Below are 19465 nucleotides of genomic sequence, written 5' to 3'. Positions count from 1 at the left end.
AGGAGACACAGACTCTAAAGCAGACTCCAGGCTCTGAGCTGTCAGCACAGAGCCTGATGTGAGGCTAGAACCCACGAACTATGAGGCTAGAACCCATGAACTATGAGATCATGACCTGAGCCAAAGTCAGACACTTAACCAACTGAGCCACCCAGGTGCCCCCAGGCTGGGCCTTTTAAAGGGTTTTGAAGGATGTGAGAGGGTTGCAGCTCTGCCCTCATGGGAGGCAGGGTGTGGGGAGGGCATTGACTCTTGGCCAGGTATATGTAGCAGGAAGTGGCAGGTTTTTCCGGGGGCTCTGTCTGGGGCTCCTCCAGGTTGTGGGTTATGATTAGGCTAGAGAAGATTATGTCTTGTAGTTGAGGTCTACTTTCAGGGAATGTAGGGCACTGTGGTCTAGAAAAAGTTAAGTTAAGGCCAAGTGCAGACAACTGAGTTTTGTCTATAACTGTGGTGGCTGGGAGGTGGAGGAGGGGCTTTGAATAGATTCTCTTCACACCATTTTGATTTTCACTTTTAAGTCTTTAATCCACCCGGAACTGACTTTTGTTTGAGATGATGTAAGAATTCAATTCCCTTTTACTTAAAAAAATGTGAATGTCCAATTAATTGTCCCAGCATCATCTATTTAATATTTTAACATCCCTTACTGTCCCGCAATGCTTCTCCAATATGGCCTCCAATGACCCCCATCTTCTAGGCTTCATGCTGTTGTGTAGTAATCAGGTCCGTGGGTTTAGAGACTTGGTTTCGTGAGTACAATGGGGCAGAGGTGATGGAATATCACCTCCAAAATCAGGTCATAAAAGACTATGGCTTCAATCTTGGGTGCAATTCCTCTACTTTGCTATCTTTAGGACTGACTTCTCCTTGGGAGAAGGCAGCTGCTATGTTGCAAGACCGTTCCTATGGACAGGTCTCGGGTCTGACAATAGCCATGTGAATAAGCTTGGAACCAAATCCTTCCCTAGTCAAGCTTTCAAGGACACTAGTCCGGGCAACAGTATGTAACCTCTCTAGAGACTCTGAGCCAGAGGTCCCCAGTTAAGTTGTACTTGGATTCCTGACCCAGGAGAGATAATAAATGTCTGTTATTTTAAGCCACTCATTTTGGAATAATTGGTTATGCAGCAATAGAAACTAAAATCTATGACTATTCATATTTTCTATTTCTCTTTTGAGTCTCTGTTAATAAGTCTGTGTAAAGTTTTTGTCCAGTTTATCAAAGTTTTCAACTTTATTGGAAATAAACTTTTTCCAATGTTTATTTATTTTTGAGAGAGAGAGACACAGCATGAGTAGGTGAGGGACAGAGAGAGACAGAGACAGAGAACCTGAAGCAGGCTCCAGGCTCTGAGCTCTCAGCACAGAGCCCGATGCAGGCTCAAACCCCAAACCGTGAGATCATGACCTGAGCTGAAGCTGAGCATTCAACCCACTGAACCACCCGGGCACCCCGGAAATAAACTTTTATATGTGCCTTCTCTGTCTTTTCCAGTAGTCATCTTTACAGATGTATATCTCTTCTCTTAGTCTTTTCAGAGAGCCAGATTTTAGCATTGTTGATCCCTTTTCCTTTTGCTTTCTCTACTTCATCAATTTATGCTTATGTTATTTTTAATTTAATTTAATTTAATTTTTTTAGTTCTTTGAAAACATAAACCTCTTGTACATGAATGATGAACAGTTCTCACGTTTCAAGCATCTGATCTCAAGTAGCAAGGTTCTTGATACACTTCATCGAATAGAAATTCCAGATTCAGCAAACATGTCTTCTGCGCAGTGGTAAAAATTCTTAATACATATTTGTTGTTTAACATGCTAATACCTTTCCAGAAAAACCATGTGGAGAACAAGTCCTAGTTCAGGGAAGTCAGCTTTGCCAATTGACAAGGCTGCTTTTTGGGGAGTCTGATCATGGAAATTATATTTCCAAATAAAAATGTTAGAAAGAAATACCTGAAAGGTAGGAGAAGAACTAAGGAGAACAATTCAAGAGAAAGTATTTGAAATTGGATATTTCAAAACCTGAGGTGTATATATAGTTGTTACTTCTCATTCTACTACTGTATCCTGAAAATGGGAAAATGCTCTCTACATTTTTTCTAAGATTGAGCTGTACCCCAGCACTTTCCTCTCACTTCCTTAGGTCAACCACAGAAATAGATATTTTTAATGTTTTTTTTAAAATTTATTTCTGAGACAGAGAGAGAAACAGTGTGAGCAGGGGACAGTCAGAGAGAGAGGGAAATACAGAATCTGAAACAGGCTCCAGGCTCTGAGCTGGGTGTCAGCACAGAGCCCGACACGGGGCTGGAACCCATGAACCGTGAGATCATGACTTGAGCCGAAGTCAGACGCTTAATCAACTGAGCCACCCAGGTGCCCCAACCACAGAAATAGAAAGTACAGATAGGATTCTATCTTGTTCATGTCACAGTAATCCTACAAGGGGGAACATCAGCATATTGTTTCAACTGGATTATCTATTTACTTCTAATTACTCCTTTTGCTCAACAACCTCCTTCAATCAGAATTCATTCAGGAATGGGATCCCAAGGGACTCCAAGGGTATTTACATTTCCATGCAAGAGAAAACAATATAGCTATTAGTGTCTTGGAAGAAATCTTTGCAGAAGACAGAGGTACATTCAGCTTTATGTCATTTAACTTGAGTTTGTTTCACTAAGAAGAACAGGCTTTTCTTTCCATATGGGAAGATAATGGGAGGAGATCCCTGACTCAGGTTTACCATGTGACATCAAAGGCAAATTTGGGCAGAAGGTCTTGGAGAGACAGATGGTAAAATGATCAAACTTCCTCCTTGTGAGTCACATAAGTGCTATCTTCATCTTGTTCTTTCTGCTCCTCTTTTCTTTCTTTCTTTTTTTTTTGGTTTAATATCTTTATTATAATAACTAGTAACAATTTAACCATAAAAACCAACAATCTGGGTAGTTTATATTAATACATAACTTTGAGAATCCAATACAGAAAATGCACAAATGAAAAACTACACTGAGAAATAATTAAAAAGAAAAAGCATGTATTGGAAAATCAGGCATCAGTTTTATTGTTATTTTGAAGACAATGTGCATTCTTCTCTGGATACTTTTCTTTTCTAAAATAGTTTATTGTCAAGTTGGTTTCCATATAACACTCAGTGCTCATTCCACTAGATTTCTTAAAAATTTTTAAAAAAATTTTTAAGTAGTTTATTGTCAAGTTGGTTTCCATATAACGCCCAGTGCTCGTCCCCACAAGTGCCCTCCTCCATGCCCATCACCCCCTTTCCCCTCCTCCCCACCCCCATCAGCCCTCAGTTTGTTCTCAGCATTCAAGAGTCTGTCATGGTTTGCCTCCCTCCCTCTGCTTCTCTTTCCTTTCTCATATATCCAGGGGAGAGCATAACTTGGAATACTTGCTTTACAAATGGTCTCAGAGTTCAGGATGAATAAGAACATGGAACTATTGAGCACAGAAATAAGACATTATTTACTTGGTTTGTCTTTCAACTCATCATGTTGGCCCAGCAACTCAAAAACTCCATCCTTGTTATTGTCCTTTATAACCAAAGATTTGGACTTGATTCAAAATGATTAGAAGATTAGATATTCTAAATGAGCTTAGACCTGGACACCTTCAGTCCAGAGGAGTCACTATAATGTATGACTCCTTTGGACAAAACATCCAGGACTTTGGAGGAGGTAGTATAGATTATGTGTAGCTTTTTATTGTGGATCTGGTCACTTTTTAGAGTGTAGTGCAGAACTTCTTCCTGGGTACAGAAGCCATGAGAAATTCTAAATATTCAGAAGAATAGGGCCAAGTAGGAACAAGTGTATGATCATGCTTCTTTACAAGTTTGGGTGGAGATTAATATCTGATGGTATCATATAAGTCCTTAGACAAGACAAAATAACTGAACGTTATCCAAGTTCACCAATCACTGAGTGAGTCAGTTCACTGCTTCACTCATCAAGCATTTATTAACCTACTCTGTGCCAGGCATGGTTTTCTACACTGACGATATAGCAGTGCACATCAAGAAGTCTTTACTCCCCTAGACTTTATATCTTAGTGCGTAGGTGGTGGTGGTGGTGCTGCGGGTGGTGGAGACAGGTTGGCTTTCCATTGCTTACTATGGAGGAGCAAGAACATTTTCAGAGGCTGATGACATCAATAGGAAAACCATGAATAACACTAGGACAAAATTTGACGAGGCCAGTGATGCCACAGTCTACCACAGATGCATCTGGTGGGAAGACTGATGATGTCAGGAGAAAAAAACATTTAGATCCCTAGTTCTGCCATTTCCAAGAACCTCAATTTAGAAGAGGCTTTTATGGTTAGATGTTTTCTTTTCTATAGATTTATGTCAAAAACTTAAGGTGAGGGTTCAATGAACTGAGATCATGTTGTGTAAACATTTCCAACTGTAAAATCGTGATTGTTCAACCCTTATGGCTCTCAAAAAAACAGACTCCATAATGGTGGTCCATAGTAGTGGTCAACAAATATAGTGATTCTCAAGCTGTAGTTTATATCTCAAGATAAGAAATGCCCCTGGCTAATTCTTTGGCTTCTTATATCCCTCTTCTCTGAAGGAACACATGTTTGTGTGGGCCCTGTCCTTCCCTTTGAAAGTCTTTGCTCTAAGATGCTTTTTGAAAAATCTTTATTTATTTTGGAGAGAGAGAGAGAGAGAGAGCGAGCGCAAGTGGGGGAGGGGCAGAGAGAGGAATACACAGAATCTGAAGCAGGCTCTAGGCTCCACGCTGTCCACACAGAGTCCAACACAGAGCTTGAACCTGTAAACCGTGAGATCATGACCTGAGCCAAAGTTGGATGCTTAACCAACTGAGCCATCCAGACACCTCTAAGATGCTTTTTAAAAAATATATTGTTTTAATAAGGAATGTTTGCATTTAGAATCAGCATAACAAAAATTTTTGGTACAAAAATTATTAACTTTTCTATGGGAACTATATTCTAGTTAAAATGCCCTGTACTCTGGATCAAAAGCAATTTTCCCTTAATTTTGAACCAAAATGCTATCATCTCAATGACGCATTTCATTTCCCCAGTGTGTTCACTGACATCAAGCCACTGACATCATGTCCTCTGCTTCCTTTATGAAAACTCCTCTAGGACTGTCTCTCATGGAGAAGAATTGCTCGATGATGAATTTATCCAGTTGCGAATTCCACACACAGAAGGGCTGGAGACTATACTTTTTGTCCTGTTCTTGGCCTTCTATGCCTGCACCCTGCTGGGAAATGTGTCTGTCCTCATGGCTGTTCTTTCTTCCACTCGCCTTCACACGCCCATGTATTTTTTCCTGGGGAACTTGTCTGTGTTTGACATGAGTTTCTCTTCTGTGACCTGTCCCAAAATGCTGCTGTACCTCATGGGACTGAGCCCCCCTCATTTCCTATAAGAACTGTGTCTTGCAGCTCTTCTTCTATTTCCTTGGCAGCACTGAATGCTTCTTGTATACCGTGATGGCCTATGACCACTTTGCTGCTATCTGTTACCCTCTGCGGTACATAGCCATCATGAACCCTAGAATCTGTGGGGGCCCTGGTTGTGGGCACATGGCTGTTAGGGTGTATCTATTCCAGCATCTTGACTTTTCTCACCTTCACTTTGCCATACTGCGGTCCCAATGAAGTGGATCAGTTCTTTTTGATATTCCAGCACTCTTGCCGTTGGCCTGTGCTGATACATCTTCAGCTCAGAGGGTGAATTTCACCAACGTTGGCCTGGTATCACTCTTCTGCTGTCTCCTAATCCTTCTATTCCACACTCCCATCACCATCTCCATCTTGCGTATTCTTTCAACTGAGGGCCACCTCCGGGCCTTTTCCACTTGCAGTGCCCACCTCATCGCCATCCTTTGTGTCTATGGGCCCATCATCACCGTCTATCTGCAGCCCACTCTGAACCCCATGCTGGGAACTGTGGTTCAAATTCTGATGAATCTGGTTGGACCAATGCTGAACCCTTTAATCTATACCTTGAGGAATAAGGAAGTTAAAACAGCCCTAAATTTTTTTTTGCACAGGACAAACCACGTTCCTGAGAGGTAGTAAGAGTCGATGGATGGGTTGGCGACATGGAATTCTTCCTGGCCCAACATGCAAAATACCCTTCTGGAATCCTCACATGGATTGCTGGAATTTCAGCACACGCTGAATGGCATGGCTCACTCTATCACAATACTGCATCGTTTTTTCTATTTTATTTTCTTGTATTACCTAAGTCCCCTCTCCCCAGTCTGTGTTGCTGTGGTTTTGACTTTCTTCTGTGAGGAACCTCCTGTCACTAAAAAGAAGACAGTTGGTTTTTGGCACTGCAGCATTTTGTCCACATTTCCCAGTTCATGTCCCTCTAAACGATGTGTCAGACAAAGCTTATGAAGAAAGACAATAAACAGAAGAATGGGATTTTAAGTAACTGATTGAGAGAGCATGATAGCATCTTCTCTCCTTCAATCTTAACAGATGAAATGTTTTCTCTTTCCTTCTCAGCTGTATAAAAGGGGAATAACTTAGAATTTATTGAAAAAGATGTTTTCTTCTCCATCCTATGATTGTCTGCATTCCCATTTTCTCTACTTGTAGGTCCTTAGGAAATGTGATTAGCTCCCGACTATGTAAGGAAAGTGAAAGCTTTGTGACTAGTGTCCCAGACTAGACATCTCCATTTCACTACTTCATAGCTCATAGTATGATTAAAAATGTGATACCATTTGCAACTATGTGGATGGAATGTAGACAATATTATGCTAAGTGAAATTAGTCAGAGAGACAAATATCATATGATTTCACTCATATGAGGACTTTAAGACACAGAACAAATGAACACAAGGGAAGGGAGGCAAAAATAATATAAAAACAGGGAGGGGCACATAACATAAGAGACTCTTAAATGTGGAGAACAGAGGGTTACAGAAGGGGTTTTGGGAGGGGGGATGAGCTAAATGGGTAAGGGACATTAAGGAATCTACTCCTGAAATCATTGTACTATATTGTAGTACTATATGCTAACTAACTTGGATATAAATTAAAAAAATAAAAATTAAAAATAAATAAAATAAAAATATGATAAAACAGTGGGCTTATAAGGCAAGTTATTAGACTGAACCAGTGGTTTTCTAAGGAAGACTCAAAGAGCCCCAGGCTTTAGGGAATTCATTCTAAGTCTTCCAAGTTAAGTATAGTGAGGACTCCCTTTTACCTTCTTTGTGCATTAGATTTCTGGCCAAAATTCCATTGGAAAAAGTCTGACAGCCTGTGGAGTATGTGATCTTCATGGTTCCTTCAAGACTAAAAACCGTGATGTGTATTGTTTCCTTCTACCTATGACTTTAAAGGTGTTGCTGCCTCTTCTTTAGCACCTGAACCTTCACCTTTTCTCTTCAGCAGCCACTTGAGCTTACTACACTTGTTAAAATTCCAAAGTCCATTCCATCACCTGCCAAACAATTCTGCTCTTCCAATAAAAACAATGACAAATACTTCCAATAAATATGATTATAGCTACTTTGGTTCACAGATGGCTACATGGAAACTTTGTTGAAGACACTATTTCAATCTATGCTATGGAAGTGCTATGAAAGACAAAGGTAGATTTTGCTGGATCTGTCATATGAACTGCCCAGACTACACATAATTTCACCTCGGCCTTTTGCACTCTGACTTAAACACTATACTCGAAAATGTCTTGATTCATTGGGATATTACACAAATTCAACTCCACAATCCCCTCCTAAGAATCCCTAGACATGAATTCTAATAGCAAAGTTTCCTTCCTGAATTTTCTGACTCCTTGGAAATATCAAGTATTTAATTGCTTTAAATAGCTTTGTCACCAATTTGTTCCTCCAGCTTATGTCTTTTGGCCAATAGTACGAAGCTTATTATTTATAGAGCCCTTACTACTGGTCAGATACTATGCTAAATGCTATAAAAAATGATCTCATTTAATCCTCAAAATAATCTTGTGATTTTTGTGTTATTATTCCCATTTTATTGATGAATTCCTAAGGTTTAGAAGGAAAAAAATAAGTTTCTCATTCAAGATCACACAACTGGAATGTGATGGGGCTGGGTTATGAAGCTGAGGCTTTTGCTCTTAAATATTAAGAAACTACTTTTCAGATGCTTAGGAATCTTCCAGTTAAGAACAGATAGGTACTCAGTAAGAGCACTTACTTTTATTAATGTCAACCCACGAAAATAAAACATCCTAGAAAAGGGCATTTTTCTCACCCTTATGAAAGAAATAATAACCAAGGCAGTCAGTGCTGTGTTTAGTCCTCAGACATATGTGGCAGAGGAATTGAGGCCTCTGGTCCCATAGTGAGATATGGTGGAACATACCAATTAGGAACCAGCTGGGACACAGCCACAGAAAAGCAAGAAAGAGGGGCCACACAAGAATAAGAAATCTCACATCTTTCTCCACATCTTTTCCCAAAATAAAAAGGGTGCGGGGGCTGTCAGTGAAAGAACTGGAATCTTTGAGTGTATCATCTGGGCAAGTTGCAAAGAGGAGAGATGATCAAAGTTAGGAAAAGAAGCAAGACCTGAAGAGAAAGTTCTGTCCCCAGACATGCACCTGATGCCTCCTTCTAGCACCTCCATCCCCTTTTCTAGGAAGTTTCCTGAACCTTATAAAGAAATGATTATTAATTTCCTAGTGTTGATTTTTCACTGGACCTAGGCCATGTTCCCTTTGTCTAGCAGCTTGCAAACCTCTTTCCAAGCTACACTATTGCTTTGCATTGAGCCTGGTGAATTAACCTTCTGGAGGAATCTCAGAAACATCGCAGGAGCTGTTGCTGGGGAAAGGGACATCCCCTAAAAGATCCAAGATCCCCTGTCATAGTTTCAAATTTGCTTAAGGCCTTAGAGAAGTGATAGCAGTGGGAATGCATTTTCCCCTCTTCTTCTTCCTTTCTTCATAGATTATGTATATATATGTATATATTATTTATTATGTATATATATATATAATTAAAAAGTGAAGACAAATGCCGCATCCATTTTTAAAGGAATGCTAAGCCATCATCACAATCTCTCTTTTAAAAAAATGTTTAATGTTTATTTTTTAGAGAGAGAGAGCGCAGGGGAGGGGCAGAGGGAGAGAGGGAGGGAGGGATACACAGAATCTGAAGTAGGCTCCAGACCCTGAGCTATCAGCACAGAGTCCCAACTCAGGACTCGAACTCTTGACTGTGAGATCATGACCTGAGCCGAGATCAAGAGTCAGCTGCTTAACCGACTGTGTCACCCAGGCACATCTCTCTTATGCTATCTATTACTATTTTAACTAAACCTGATTTTACTCATGGCTTATGTAAATTAATTTTGACCCCATTTTTCATGAGAGAAACCATTGGGATTTTAGATGTTTCTTATCATTAATTAGTAGCTTAGTAGTACTAGTGTTTAAACATTTAATTAACATATTTCTTGCAACGTCCCCTAAAGCTAAGCTTCCTGTATAAATCTGTTTGAGACTCTTCACCATCACTACAGATATGCTTCTCTGTGTTCCTGGTTGTTCACATTTGCTGGAGAGATGGTGGAGAGGCCCTCTAGGATTTAACTCCTCCTTCCTCTTTATTTGTGAATTAGAAACACATTTTCCTGTGGTAGCCACCACTTAGGCTCTCTTTTCAGCTGAACTGTTCATTTATTCCATAATTCATTTCATGAAGAAGAGCCAGACCTCGCAACTCCCTGAGGTCTTTTCCATTCTCAAGCAATCTGAAAGCTTCTAAAGTAAAAATAATGTTTACTTTAGGGATATCGAAATTCATGTTAACAAAATATTTATAAGATACATTTATTGAGCTCTGAATGCCCAATTAGGGGATGCCGGGTGCCTGCCAGTCTATGATGGAAACAATAAAATGCAGCCTACTAATGTTCCTCAAAGAGGATTCAGATCCTCTGAACTCATTATAAGTTTCTTTTAATGTTTATTTATTTATTTTGAGACAGAGAGACAGCTAGGGTGTGTGTGGGTGAATGAAGGGCCAGAGAGAGAGGGAGATAGAGAGGCCCAAGCAGGCTCTGTGCCTGAGATCATGAGATCACAATTCGAGCTGAAATCAAGAGTCTAAAGCTCAACCAACTGACCTACCCACGTGCTCCCCCCCCCCATTAACATTCTTACCAGGAAAACTCTTAAAACAATAAAACAAGGAAGGTGAACCAAAAGCGTACACTGAGCCAACATTAAAGTCGCTATAAAAGCATAGCCTTAATCATGCTGGTCAGAACACCTGTTCCAAAATATTTTATCTTTTTCATGCCAGGAATTCTGCCATTAACATATGAATTTCTTCCCAAATTCTATACTCTCTTTTGAAATGCAAATCCTACCCACGCCCCACACCCCCCACCGCCAAAGTAACAGAAATGAGATGAGAGGTGTCTGTTTATGGTTGAGGGAAAGAGAAACAAAAAGGCAGATGAAAAGATGCATAGAAACAGTTCTCTAGGTTTCCATCTGGCTAAAGGTCAGCACAATACCCTCAAATCTCTTTTCCCCTTAAGACACCCTGGAGAAGTAATTCCGTTGGTATTTGTTAAATGTCTATTTAGACAGAGAAGCAATTCTACTGGGTGGGAAGAGTAAATTCTGTAGAATGGGATGAGGGGGAAGATGGTTAACTTGAAATTATCTGCAGTCATCTTAGAAATTTTCTAAGCTTCCATTTTATGCTAAATGTCACTTAAAAGTTTGATTAATGAATATTTTATACTCTTCCATCATAACATCATTTCTGTTTCTTCCATCCTCAAAATTTCCAGTCATTCTGACTTCATAAAGATAAACTCTATTAATTCTGTTGCATCAAGAACCCCAAGCCCACCTTGGATTAATCCTTGTCCACATAACACGGTTTGAAAGACAGGGCTCAACCTTCATCCCAATGTGGTCACTGTGCAGTTTATTTATTTTTATTTTAATTCATTAATTATTATTATTTATTATTATTATTATTGAGAGAAAGAGAGAGTGAGCATGAGAAAGGGAGGGCAGAGGGAGAGGGAGAGAGAGAGAGAGACAGAGAGACAGAGAGAGAGAGAGAGAGAACGAGAACCTTGAGTAGGTTCCGCACCCAGCATGGAGCCAGATGCAAGGCTCGATCCCACGACCCTGCAAAGACCCTCCTGAGCTGAGCAAAATCAAGAGTTGGACGCTCAACCAACTGAGCCATCAGGCACCCCACATGTGTTCTTTTTAAGAGAAATTTGTTTTTTCTTCTTTCCTTCTCTTTCTCTCTCTCTTTCTACATGCATATTCCTACTTACTTCCTTATCTTCACCTAGTATTCGGGGCCTCCAGTCTGATCTTAAATAGTTAAAAGTTTTGTTTTGCACTTCAGACCCTGTGATCTTCCCCCTTCTCACCCACTGGTCCTGAGCAAGCTTCTCTGGCTCATATCCTAGAATGAGTTCTGAATGTTAAAAAAAAAAAAAAAAAAAAAAAAAAAAAAAAAAAAAAAAAAAAAAAAAAAAAAAAAAAAGAAAGTATGTATACACATATTTGCAAAACAAAGATATTAAACACACTATTGAAACTAATCATGGTTTATGTGATGTTACCAGAAAATATTCTTTCTTCTTTGCATTTTTCTATATTTTCTTATTTCAAGCATTAGTTTCATAATTATAAAGAGACAATAAAAGTTGCTATTTAAACACAAAATCAATTTTGGAGAAAACAGAAACCCTTATAATTCTATTACTGGAGAAATAGAAAAAAAGAAGGGCTGCTTGAGTGGCTCAGTCAGTTAAGCAATTGACTTTGGCTCAGGTCATGACTCGCAGTTCAGTGGTTCAAGTCCTGCATCGGGCTCTGTGCTGACAGCTCAGAGCCTGGAGCCTGCTTCAGTTTCTGTGTCTTTCTCTCTACCCCTTCCCTGCTTGCCCTCTGTCTCTCTCTCAACAAACAAACCAATAAACATTTAAAAAATTAAAAAAGAAAAAGAGGGGGAAAAAACCTCTTTCCACCCTGCCTCCCCCCCCCCCCACTTCAACAAAACTTTCATGTATCCTTTCTTTTTTTAAGAGTGCAGTTCAGGAATATTAAATACATTCATAGTGTGCAGCTGTCACTATCTACCCCATAACTCTTTCTATTGTGTAAAATTGAAACTCCTCGCCTATTAAAAAACATCCCCCACTCCTTCCTCCCCTCAGACCTTGGCAACCACTATTACACTTTCTGTCTCTCTGACTTTGGCTTCCTCATTTAAGTGGAATCATGCAGTATTTGTCTCCTTGTGACTGACTTACTTCATTTAGCATCATGACCATCTACTTGTGTTGTAGCCTATTGAGAATCTACTTCCTTTCAAAGGCTGTGTAATATCCAATTGTATGTATATATCAGTCATTGACCCATGGAAACACACTACTTCCACCTTTTTAAAATTCTTTTAATGTTTATTTATTTTTGAGAGAGAGAGAGACAGAGAGAGAGAAAGAGCATGAATGGGGGAGGGGCAGAGAGAGAGAGAGAGGAAGACACAGAATCTGAAACAGGCTCCAGGCTCTGAGGTGTCAGCATAGAGCCCAAGGTAGAGCTCGAACTCATGAACCATGAGATCATGACCTGAGCCGAAGTCGGACGCTTAACCGACTGAGCCACCCAGGTGCTCAACTACTTCCACATTTTAACTCTTGTAATGCTGCTATAGACATGGATGTACAAATACCTCTTTGAGACCCTGCTTTCAATTCTTTTGGACATGTACCCAGAAGTGGAATTGCTGGGTCATAGGGTAGTTCTGGTTTTAATTTTTCAAGAAATCTCCATACCATTTTTCCACAGCAGCTGTACCATTTTACATTCCCACCAACAGAGCACAAGGGTTCCAGTTTCTCCCCATATCCTTTTACTATAAATTTTTGCATAATTGACAAGCTATGAAATCCTATTTTTCTCCTAACATAGTACTGTACATTTTTAAGATATATTTTATATCTTGACACAGTTTTCAAATTTCTTATTTAATAATACTTTTGCTGTTTAAATGTTTATACAGATTTCCACTGAATAAGTGTATCTGGATATATCCTCATTTACCCTGTGACTTGCCTATTGAAATGACTGAGCAAGTTCTGATGTTGTGATTTATGTGAATGACCAAATATATTCCTGAATGATCAGGAACTCTGTCCCTAGTTCCTGGCTCAACACTTGGAATTTCCTGAGACATGTGAGCAAGGGGGCATTTTTTGTTGTCATATTTGGTCTCTCATCCACAGTTCCTGAAGTCACTTCAGAGAATAAAGGTGAAATGGGTGTCTTGTTACTCCTAACAAGTTCCTTTCTACCACCCCTGGGTATCTGTTAATGAGCTGACTTTTGGAAAGCACCTAAGGATGGGGCCTGGTTGCTAGGGGAACCAACAATGAATAAAAGGTTGCAACTTTTAGTCCTACGCTCTGATTTTGACAGAGAGAAGAGGACTTAGAGGTGGAATCAGTCAGCACTGGCCAATGATCTAATCAATTGTGGCTACGTGATGAAGCCTCCATGAAAACCCAGAAGGACAGGGTTTAGAAAAGTTCTAAGTTGCTGAATGCACGTAGCTGAAAGGAAAGTGACATGCTGGGAGAGGGTATGGACACTCTGAGCACTTTACCCCCACCTTACCTTGTGTATTTCTTCCATCCGGATGTTCCTGAGTTATATCCTTTTATAACAAACTGGTCATCAAAAAGTAAAATAGTTCCCTGTGCTCTGTGAGCTGCTCTAATAAATGAATTGAACCCAAAAAGGGGTCATGGGAACCTCCAAACTGTAGCCAAGTTGGTCAGAAGCCTAGATAAAAAACCTGGGCTTGCAATTGGCCTCCAAAATGTGTGTATGTTGGTGAACTTAGCTTGTGGGATCTGATGTTATCTTCAGATAGATAGTGTCAGAACTGAGATGGATTGTAGGACATTCAGCCGATGTCAGAGAATCACTTGGATGTGTGAGGACATCATTCTCCCCCCACCCCCTTTTGGAAATTGGGTCCAGCACAACTATTATAAGGGAAATAGCAGGCATGTAATGCTATTCATAGCAAACATCCTAGATCCGTTTCTGCTTGCTATACTGATGCTCCCATTCCGTTACTGTCATTGCCTGGCCCCAGCCTTTTGACCCTTTTTCCGTTTATCAAAACTTAAATTCCCTTTGAATTAATTTTTTTTGCTTGTTTGTTCTCTCTGACTTTTAGACTCACTCCAAGGACTTAACTCATATGTGTCTTACTGGAGATTATTGCTTTTTGCTCTCGAGCAAAGGGCTTAATGCAGAAGTACATCAGGTTCTCTGCCAGGCTGGAAGCTGCATAAAAGTAGGAACCATTTAGTTGTCTTTCTAAAATCAGTCTCTCCCCGTGGCCTTGTGCAGGGCCAAAGATGAGGCAGTCAAGATAATTTGTAGATTTTGGTGAGTCGAGTGAACATTTTTGGGTGTCTTGTTTCTTTGTTTTTACAAAACCCATTTTCTGGGATGATGTCTGTTGTTATAGCAACAGGTACAAATTGTCATGGCAACCAACAGGCTCAGGCATCAATTTCAATTACTCATAAAACAGAAATGCTTGTCTGATTAAAAACAAGCAAGAGAGTCAGACTTACACTCTCAGGTTCTATGTTTTCTACTTCACCTCTGGCAACAACTTAGCTATCAGTTTTTGAAACAAAATGGAATAGTCTGAAAGACTTGTTACTTTAAGCAGCTAACGAAATTTATTGGCTTTCAGATCCCTCAATTTGTGAATGAGCATTTAGGGTGACGTTTTTGTCAACCTACTCTTGATGGACATAGAAGGACAGGTGAATTATGAAGTTCAGAAACCCTGCTTGGATAGACTGAGTGTCCCTGACGATCCTTAGGAGGGTGTTTATCATTCCTGTCCAGGAAGCATTGACTAATGATGGAATCAGAATGCTCAACAGGGGAGAAACCTATCAGCTGGTATGGTAGGCAGAATGATGCTCCTGAAGACATCTACGTCCTAATCCCCAGACCCTGTGAACATGTTAGATTAGTGTCAAAGCAGAATCAAGGATGCAGGTGGAATTAAGCTATCTTAATTGCTAATTAGCTATCTTTTATTTAAAAGAATTTGTTTAATGTTTACTTATTTGTGAAAGAGAGAAAGGCAGAGTTTGAACAGGGAAGGGGCAGAGAGAGAGGGAGACACAGAATCTGAAGCAGGCTCCAGGCTCTGAGCTGTCAGCACAGAGACTGACACCAGGCTCGAACTCATGAGTGATGAGATCATGACCTGAGCAGAAGTCAGACACTTAACTGACTGAGCCACCCAGGCGCACTGCTAATTTGCTGACTTTGATGAGGAGATTCTCTTAGATGACGACAGTAGGCGCAATGTAATTACAAATGTTCTTACAAGTGGAAGAGGGAAGAAGGAGAGGAAAATGGAGAAATGGCAGCTGGGGAGGAGCCCAGCCCCTGTCAAAACCTTGATTTTAGCACAGCGAGACTCATTTTGGACCTCTAAGCACCAGAACTCCAAGACAATAAATTGGCATGGTTTTACGCTATTACACTTATAGTAATTTCTTACAGCAGCAACAGGAAACTAATACAGCTGGTATGTCTCTCAAGTTCACAACTGATTCGGAAGCTTCCCTGGGACTCCGCTCTCCTGGGCAAAGTTCTGAGAGCTAGGTTCCGAGGGCCCTATGGACTGATAAGCTCTTATGAATCTGTCAGCCTTGCAGAGAATATTGGCATGTCAGACTCGAAGCACACAAGAGGACAAAAGCCCTAGGTACTCAATGGGACACATCTTAGAAAGACATTGGGGTAAACACTTAGCTCTCACCTGCCCCAGAATTATAACTGAATATTGATTTCTAGCAGATGTCCCTCAGCCTCACAAGCCTAGTGTACTTTCAGTGCTAGAGGGCCTGGCTCTCAGAGAATATGAAGAAAAACATTTTAACAATGAATTATCACATCCTCTACATGGTCCAGAAGATCTCAAGCACCATTTGTTAAAACCAGGGGTAGGGGCACCTGGGTGGCTCAGTCAGTTAAGCATTCGGCTTCGGATCAGGTCATGATCTCACAGTTCGTGGGTTTGAGCCCTGCGTTGGGTTCCGTGCTAGCTCAGAGCCTGGAGCCTGTTTCAGATTCTGTATCTCCCTCTCTCTCTGACCTTCCCCTGTTCACGTTCTCTCTCTCTCTCTCTCTCTCTCTCTCTCTCTCTCTCAGAAATAAATAAAACATTAAAAAACAGGAGTAGCCATTTACTGAATGAAAATCAGTTCATCAATCTGTTACAAAAGATTCAGGGTGATTAAAAAGAAAAACAAAAAACAAAAAACAAACATTTGTTAGAACTTAATATTTAAAGGAGTGCTTGTCTTAAAACAATGCAAAAGCAGGGCACTTTGGTGGTTCCATCGATTAAACATCCAACTTCAGTGTAAGTCATGATCTCAGGATTCATGAGTTTGTTAAGTTCGAGTCCAACATCAGGCCCATATCAGTCTCTCTGCTGTCAGGGCAAGCCCCCTTTGGATCCTCTGCCTCCTCCTCTCTCTGCACCTCCCTTGCTCTCTCTTGCTCTCAAAGAACAAAAACAATGGAAAACAAAACTTATTATAAAATGTGGAAAATGGATTTTTGGAGGAAAACATCTAAACTCACAATATATACCCAAATGGCACCTGGGTGGCTCAGTCAGTTATGCGTCCAACTTCAGCTCAGGTCATCATCTTGTGGTTCACAAGTTTGAGTCCCACATCGTGCTCTATGCTGACAGCTCAGAGCCTGGAGCCTGTTTCAGATTCTGTGTCTCCCTCTCTCTCTTAAAAATAAATAAACATTAAAAAATTACAATATGTACCCAAATGAATATCAGATGGAGGAAGATTTAAATAGTAAAAGGGAAACAAAATCCCATAATTCTGATGAAGAAAATTCTTCTTTCTTTTTTTTGAGAGAAAACTTTCAAAAAACCCATTGTAAAAAGGAACCAGTTACCATGTGTTGCCAAATTCACCCAAACTATCGACATTCCCAATACATAAATATCCTACTAATTTCATTGTGGAAATATCCATGACTGGAAATTTGTATCACCTCTAGGATTAACACAGCCTACAGTCATTTAAATACATAACATAGAATACCATCTACTACCTTGCCTTTATTTGGGGGAAAATAGAGTAATTTTGTTCCATGGTAAGTTTTGAATACTTCAGGCTTAGTTCCAAATTTCTTTTAACAAAGATATTCAGAATGAGGTCCAAGAACTCCATCAACAAATTTTAATTTCTATCCACTTTATTTTATTTGTGGCCACTAATGAATACAGTAGGGAGCAGCTGCAATTCCCACTCACCTCATTCTGGGAGATTTCCTGACTGAGAGCTTTGTTTCGCTTGACAGAGTAGGTACCATTTATAACTATATAACAGAATAACAAAATTTTATTACTTTGTTCCTACTTTTGGAGAACAAAATTAAAATAACTTAAATCTGTGGAACGGTTGGAATGCTTTTATGTCTCAAATTGCCTTTGTTCATTAAATTCAGGATGCAGAAAATGACTCCAAATAAGATAGAAGTCCAATACGTTCCCATTGATTTAGGCCTATTAATAACTGTCGTAGCAAAAATGAACTTTTATGTTGCACGGAGAACAGAGAACACAAATGAAGGGCCAGGAAATCACAGTATCAGGTAGACTAGTACCTCTCAGAGACAGACAGGCACATAGAAAGCTCCATCTTTAAATCACAAATTCTCCACTAGCCTCTCTGATTATGTTACAAATGTCACTATCAGTTCCAAGTGCACTTATAAATGCATGTACTGTGACCCAAAGCACTTAGTATTCACTACAGAAATGATCTCGAGAATAATTCTCTTATTAAAGAAAACTGGGATGCCATTCAAGTAGAGTAACAAATACTCAACTCTTGAAAGTTCTTAGGTAAAAAATCAAAATCCATATTTTTTATGACATGATTATAATTATAGAGAATTGAAAACAAGGAATTACATTTCATTTCCTAAAGATGCATTGCTACTGTTGACCTCACACCCACCCTAAGATATACATTTTTCATATCATAAGTTATTAAAATATATAGCATTAAGATATGATATCACATTATTTACCATTCCTTTTGAGAGATGAAATATCTAAAAACTTCCAATCCAATGACTCATCTGAAAGCCAATTTTTTTTGGATAATTGAATAAAATAATATACATATTATTTATTTAAATTAAAGATATAACTTTATTAAAGATAAAGAGGAACATATATGTGTCTGTGTATTATGACTATCATAAATATATATGACATATATGCCTCTTCTATATACAGAGATAGAAATTCTCAGAGGAAGAAGTTTTTACACATACCTAATTCATCAAGATAAGTTTGCTTTTGAATATAATTCAATATTAGAGAAGGGTCTGATGAGTCAAGATTTTATTCGATTTCTCCCCCTTAAGTAATTGAGTCAGATTAAAAGCAGTCCACTTTGTTCTTCAATCAAACGATTTCAATATTTTTAAATGTTTAAACCACTTTTATCTAACCCATATTTCTGAAAAGAATTAGCAATTGTTTACATCATTCAATCATGCTTTCAATTTTGTATTTTCAGTTCATTTTTCAGTGCTTCTATGAAATTAAGTAAAGGAACTCTCATTTAGAATGGAATCAGGAGGCCAGAAAGGGGAGCTCTCACTTCATTCCACTTCTCATTAATTGTAGACTCCCACAGAAAGAAATAGACCTTGTATTCCAACTGGAAGAAGCCTACTATACTACTCCCAACAGGAGGAAGAGCATTTCTCCTCACCTGGCAACAAAATTAGCCAATCAGAAAATACCACAATTCCACTGTCAACATTTTGTAAGAAATCCTCACCCCCTTGATCTCTTGCTTTCCTCCAATGGACTTTGATTCAAGACAGCCCTTCCCAATTTCCTCCTTTTCTCTATAAACTAACTTTCCTGTCCTTTGGTCTCCGGATTTGCCTATGGTTTGTCATAGCTTGTGTGTCCCAAATTGCAATTCCTCTCCTATTCCTGAATAAAGTCATTTTGTTGGTAAAGTAACTGGCTGTTTTACTTTTAAGGTTGACGGATCCACTCTGATCTTATTCTTAGTAGAGGTTCATTCCAATGCATCAGTAATTCAGCTTAGTTTAAAGAACCTTTGTCATCTTATTTCTCTCTCCTCATGCTTTTTCCTCAGTTTGGTAGTAGTGGTTAGGGGTGCTATCTATACTTCCAAGGAAGAGACTTTGAGAAGAAAAGATAGTAAAAACAAGATAAAAAGGGGCCAGCCAGATGTCTGAGGCTGGATACTCCCCTTGCATACTTCTGGCTTCTGTAACCTTGTTTGCCTCCTGTGTTCACCAACTTCCTGGATAGTAC

The 19465-nt window shown here is 39.5% G+C and overlaps 1 protein-coding gene across 1 annotated transcript; it reads left to right on the top strand.

Moving 5' to 3' along the window:
* Positions 1-672: 672 nt before the first annotated feature.
* On the top strand, positions 673-15826 carry LOC120243972 (putative olfactory receptor 10D3). The gene is given in 7 exon segments (XM_039250232.1): positions 673-726; positions 1646-1785; positions 5152-5419; positions 5421-5576; positions 5578-5686; positions 5689-6088; positions 15622-15826. Coding segments are annotated over 7 exon segments (1332 nt in total).
* The last annotated feature ends 3639 nt before the right edge of the window (positions 15827-19465 follow it).

This window comes from Hyaena hyaena, unplaced genomic scaffold (genome assembly GCF_003009895.1).
Source record: "Hyaena hyaena isolate Hyena2069 unplaced genomic scaffold, ASM300989v1 scaffold_364, whole genome shotgun sequence".
Lineage (NCBI taxonomy): Eukaryota > Metazoa > Chordata > Mammalia > Carnivora > Hyaenidae > Hyaena > Hyaena hyaena.
This window is presented reverse-complemented; position numbering and strand designations above follow the sequence as displayed.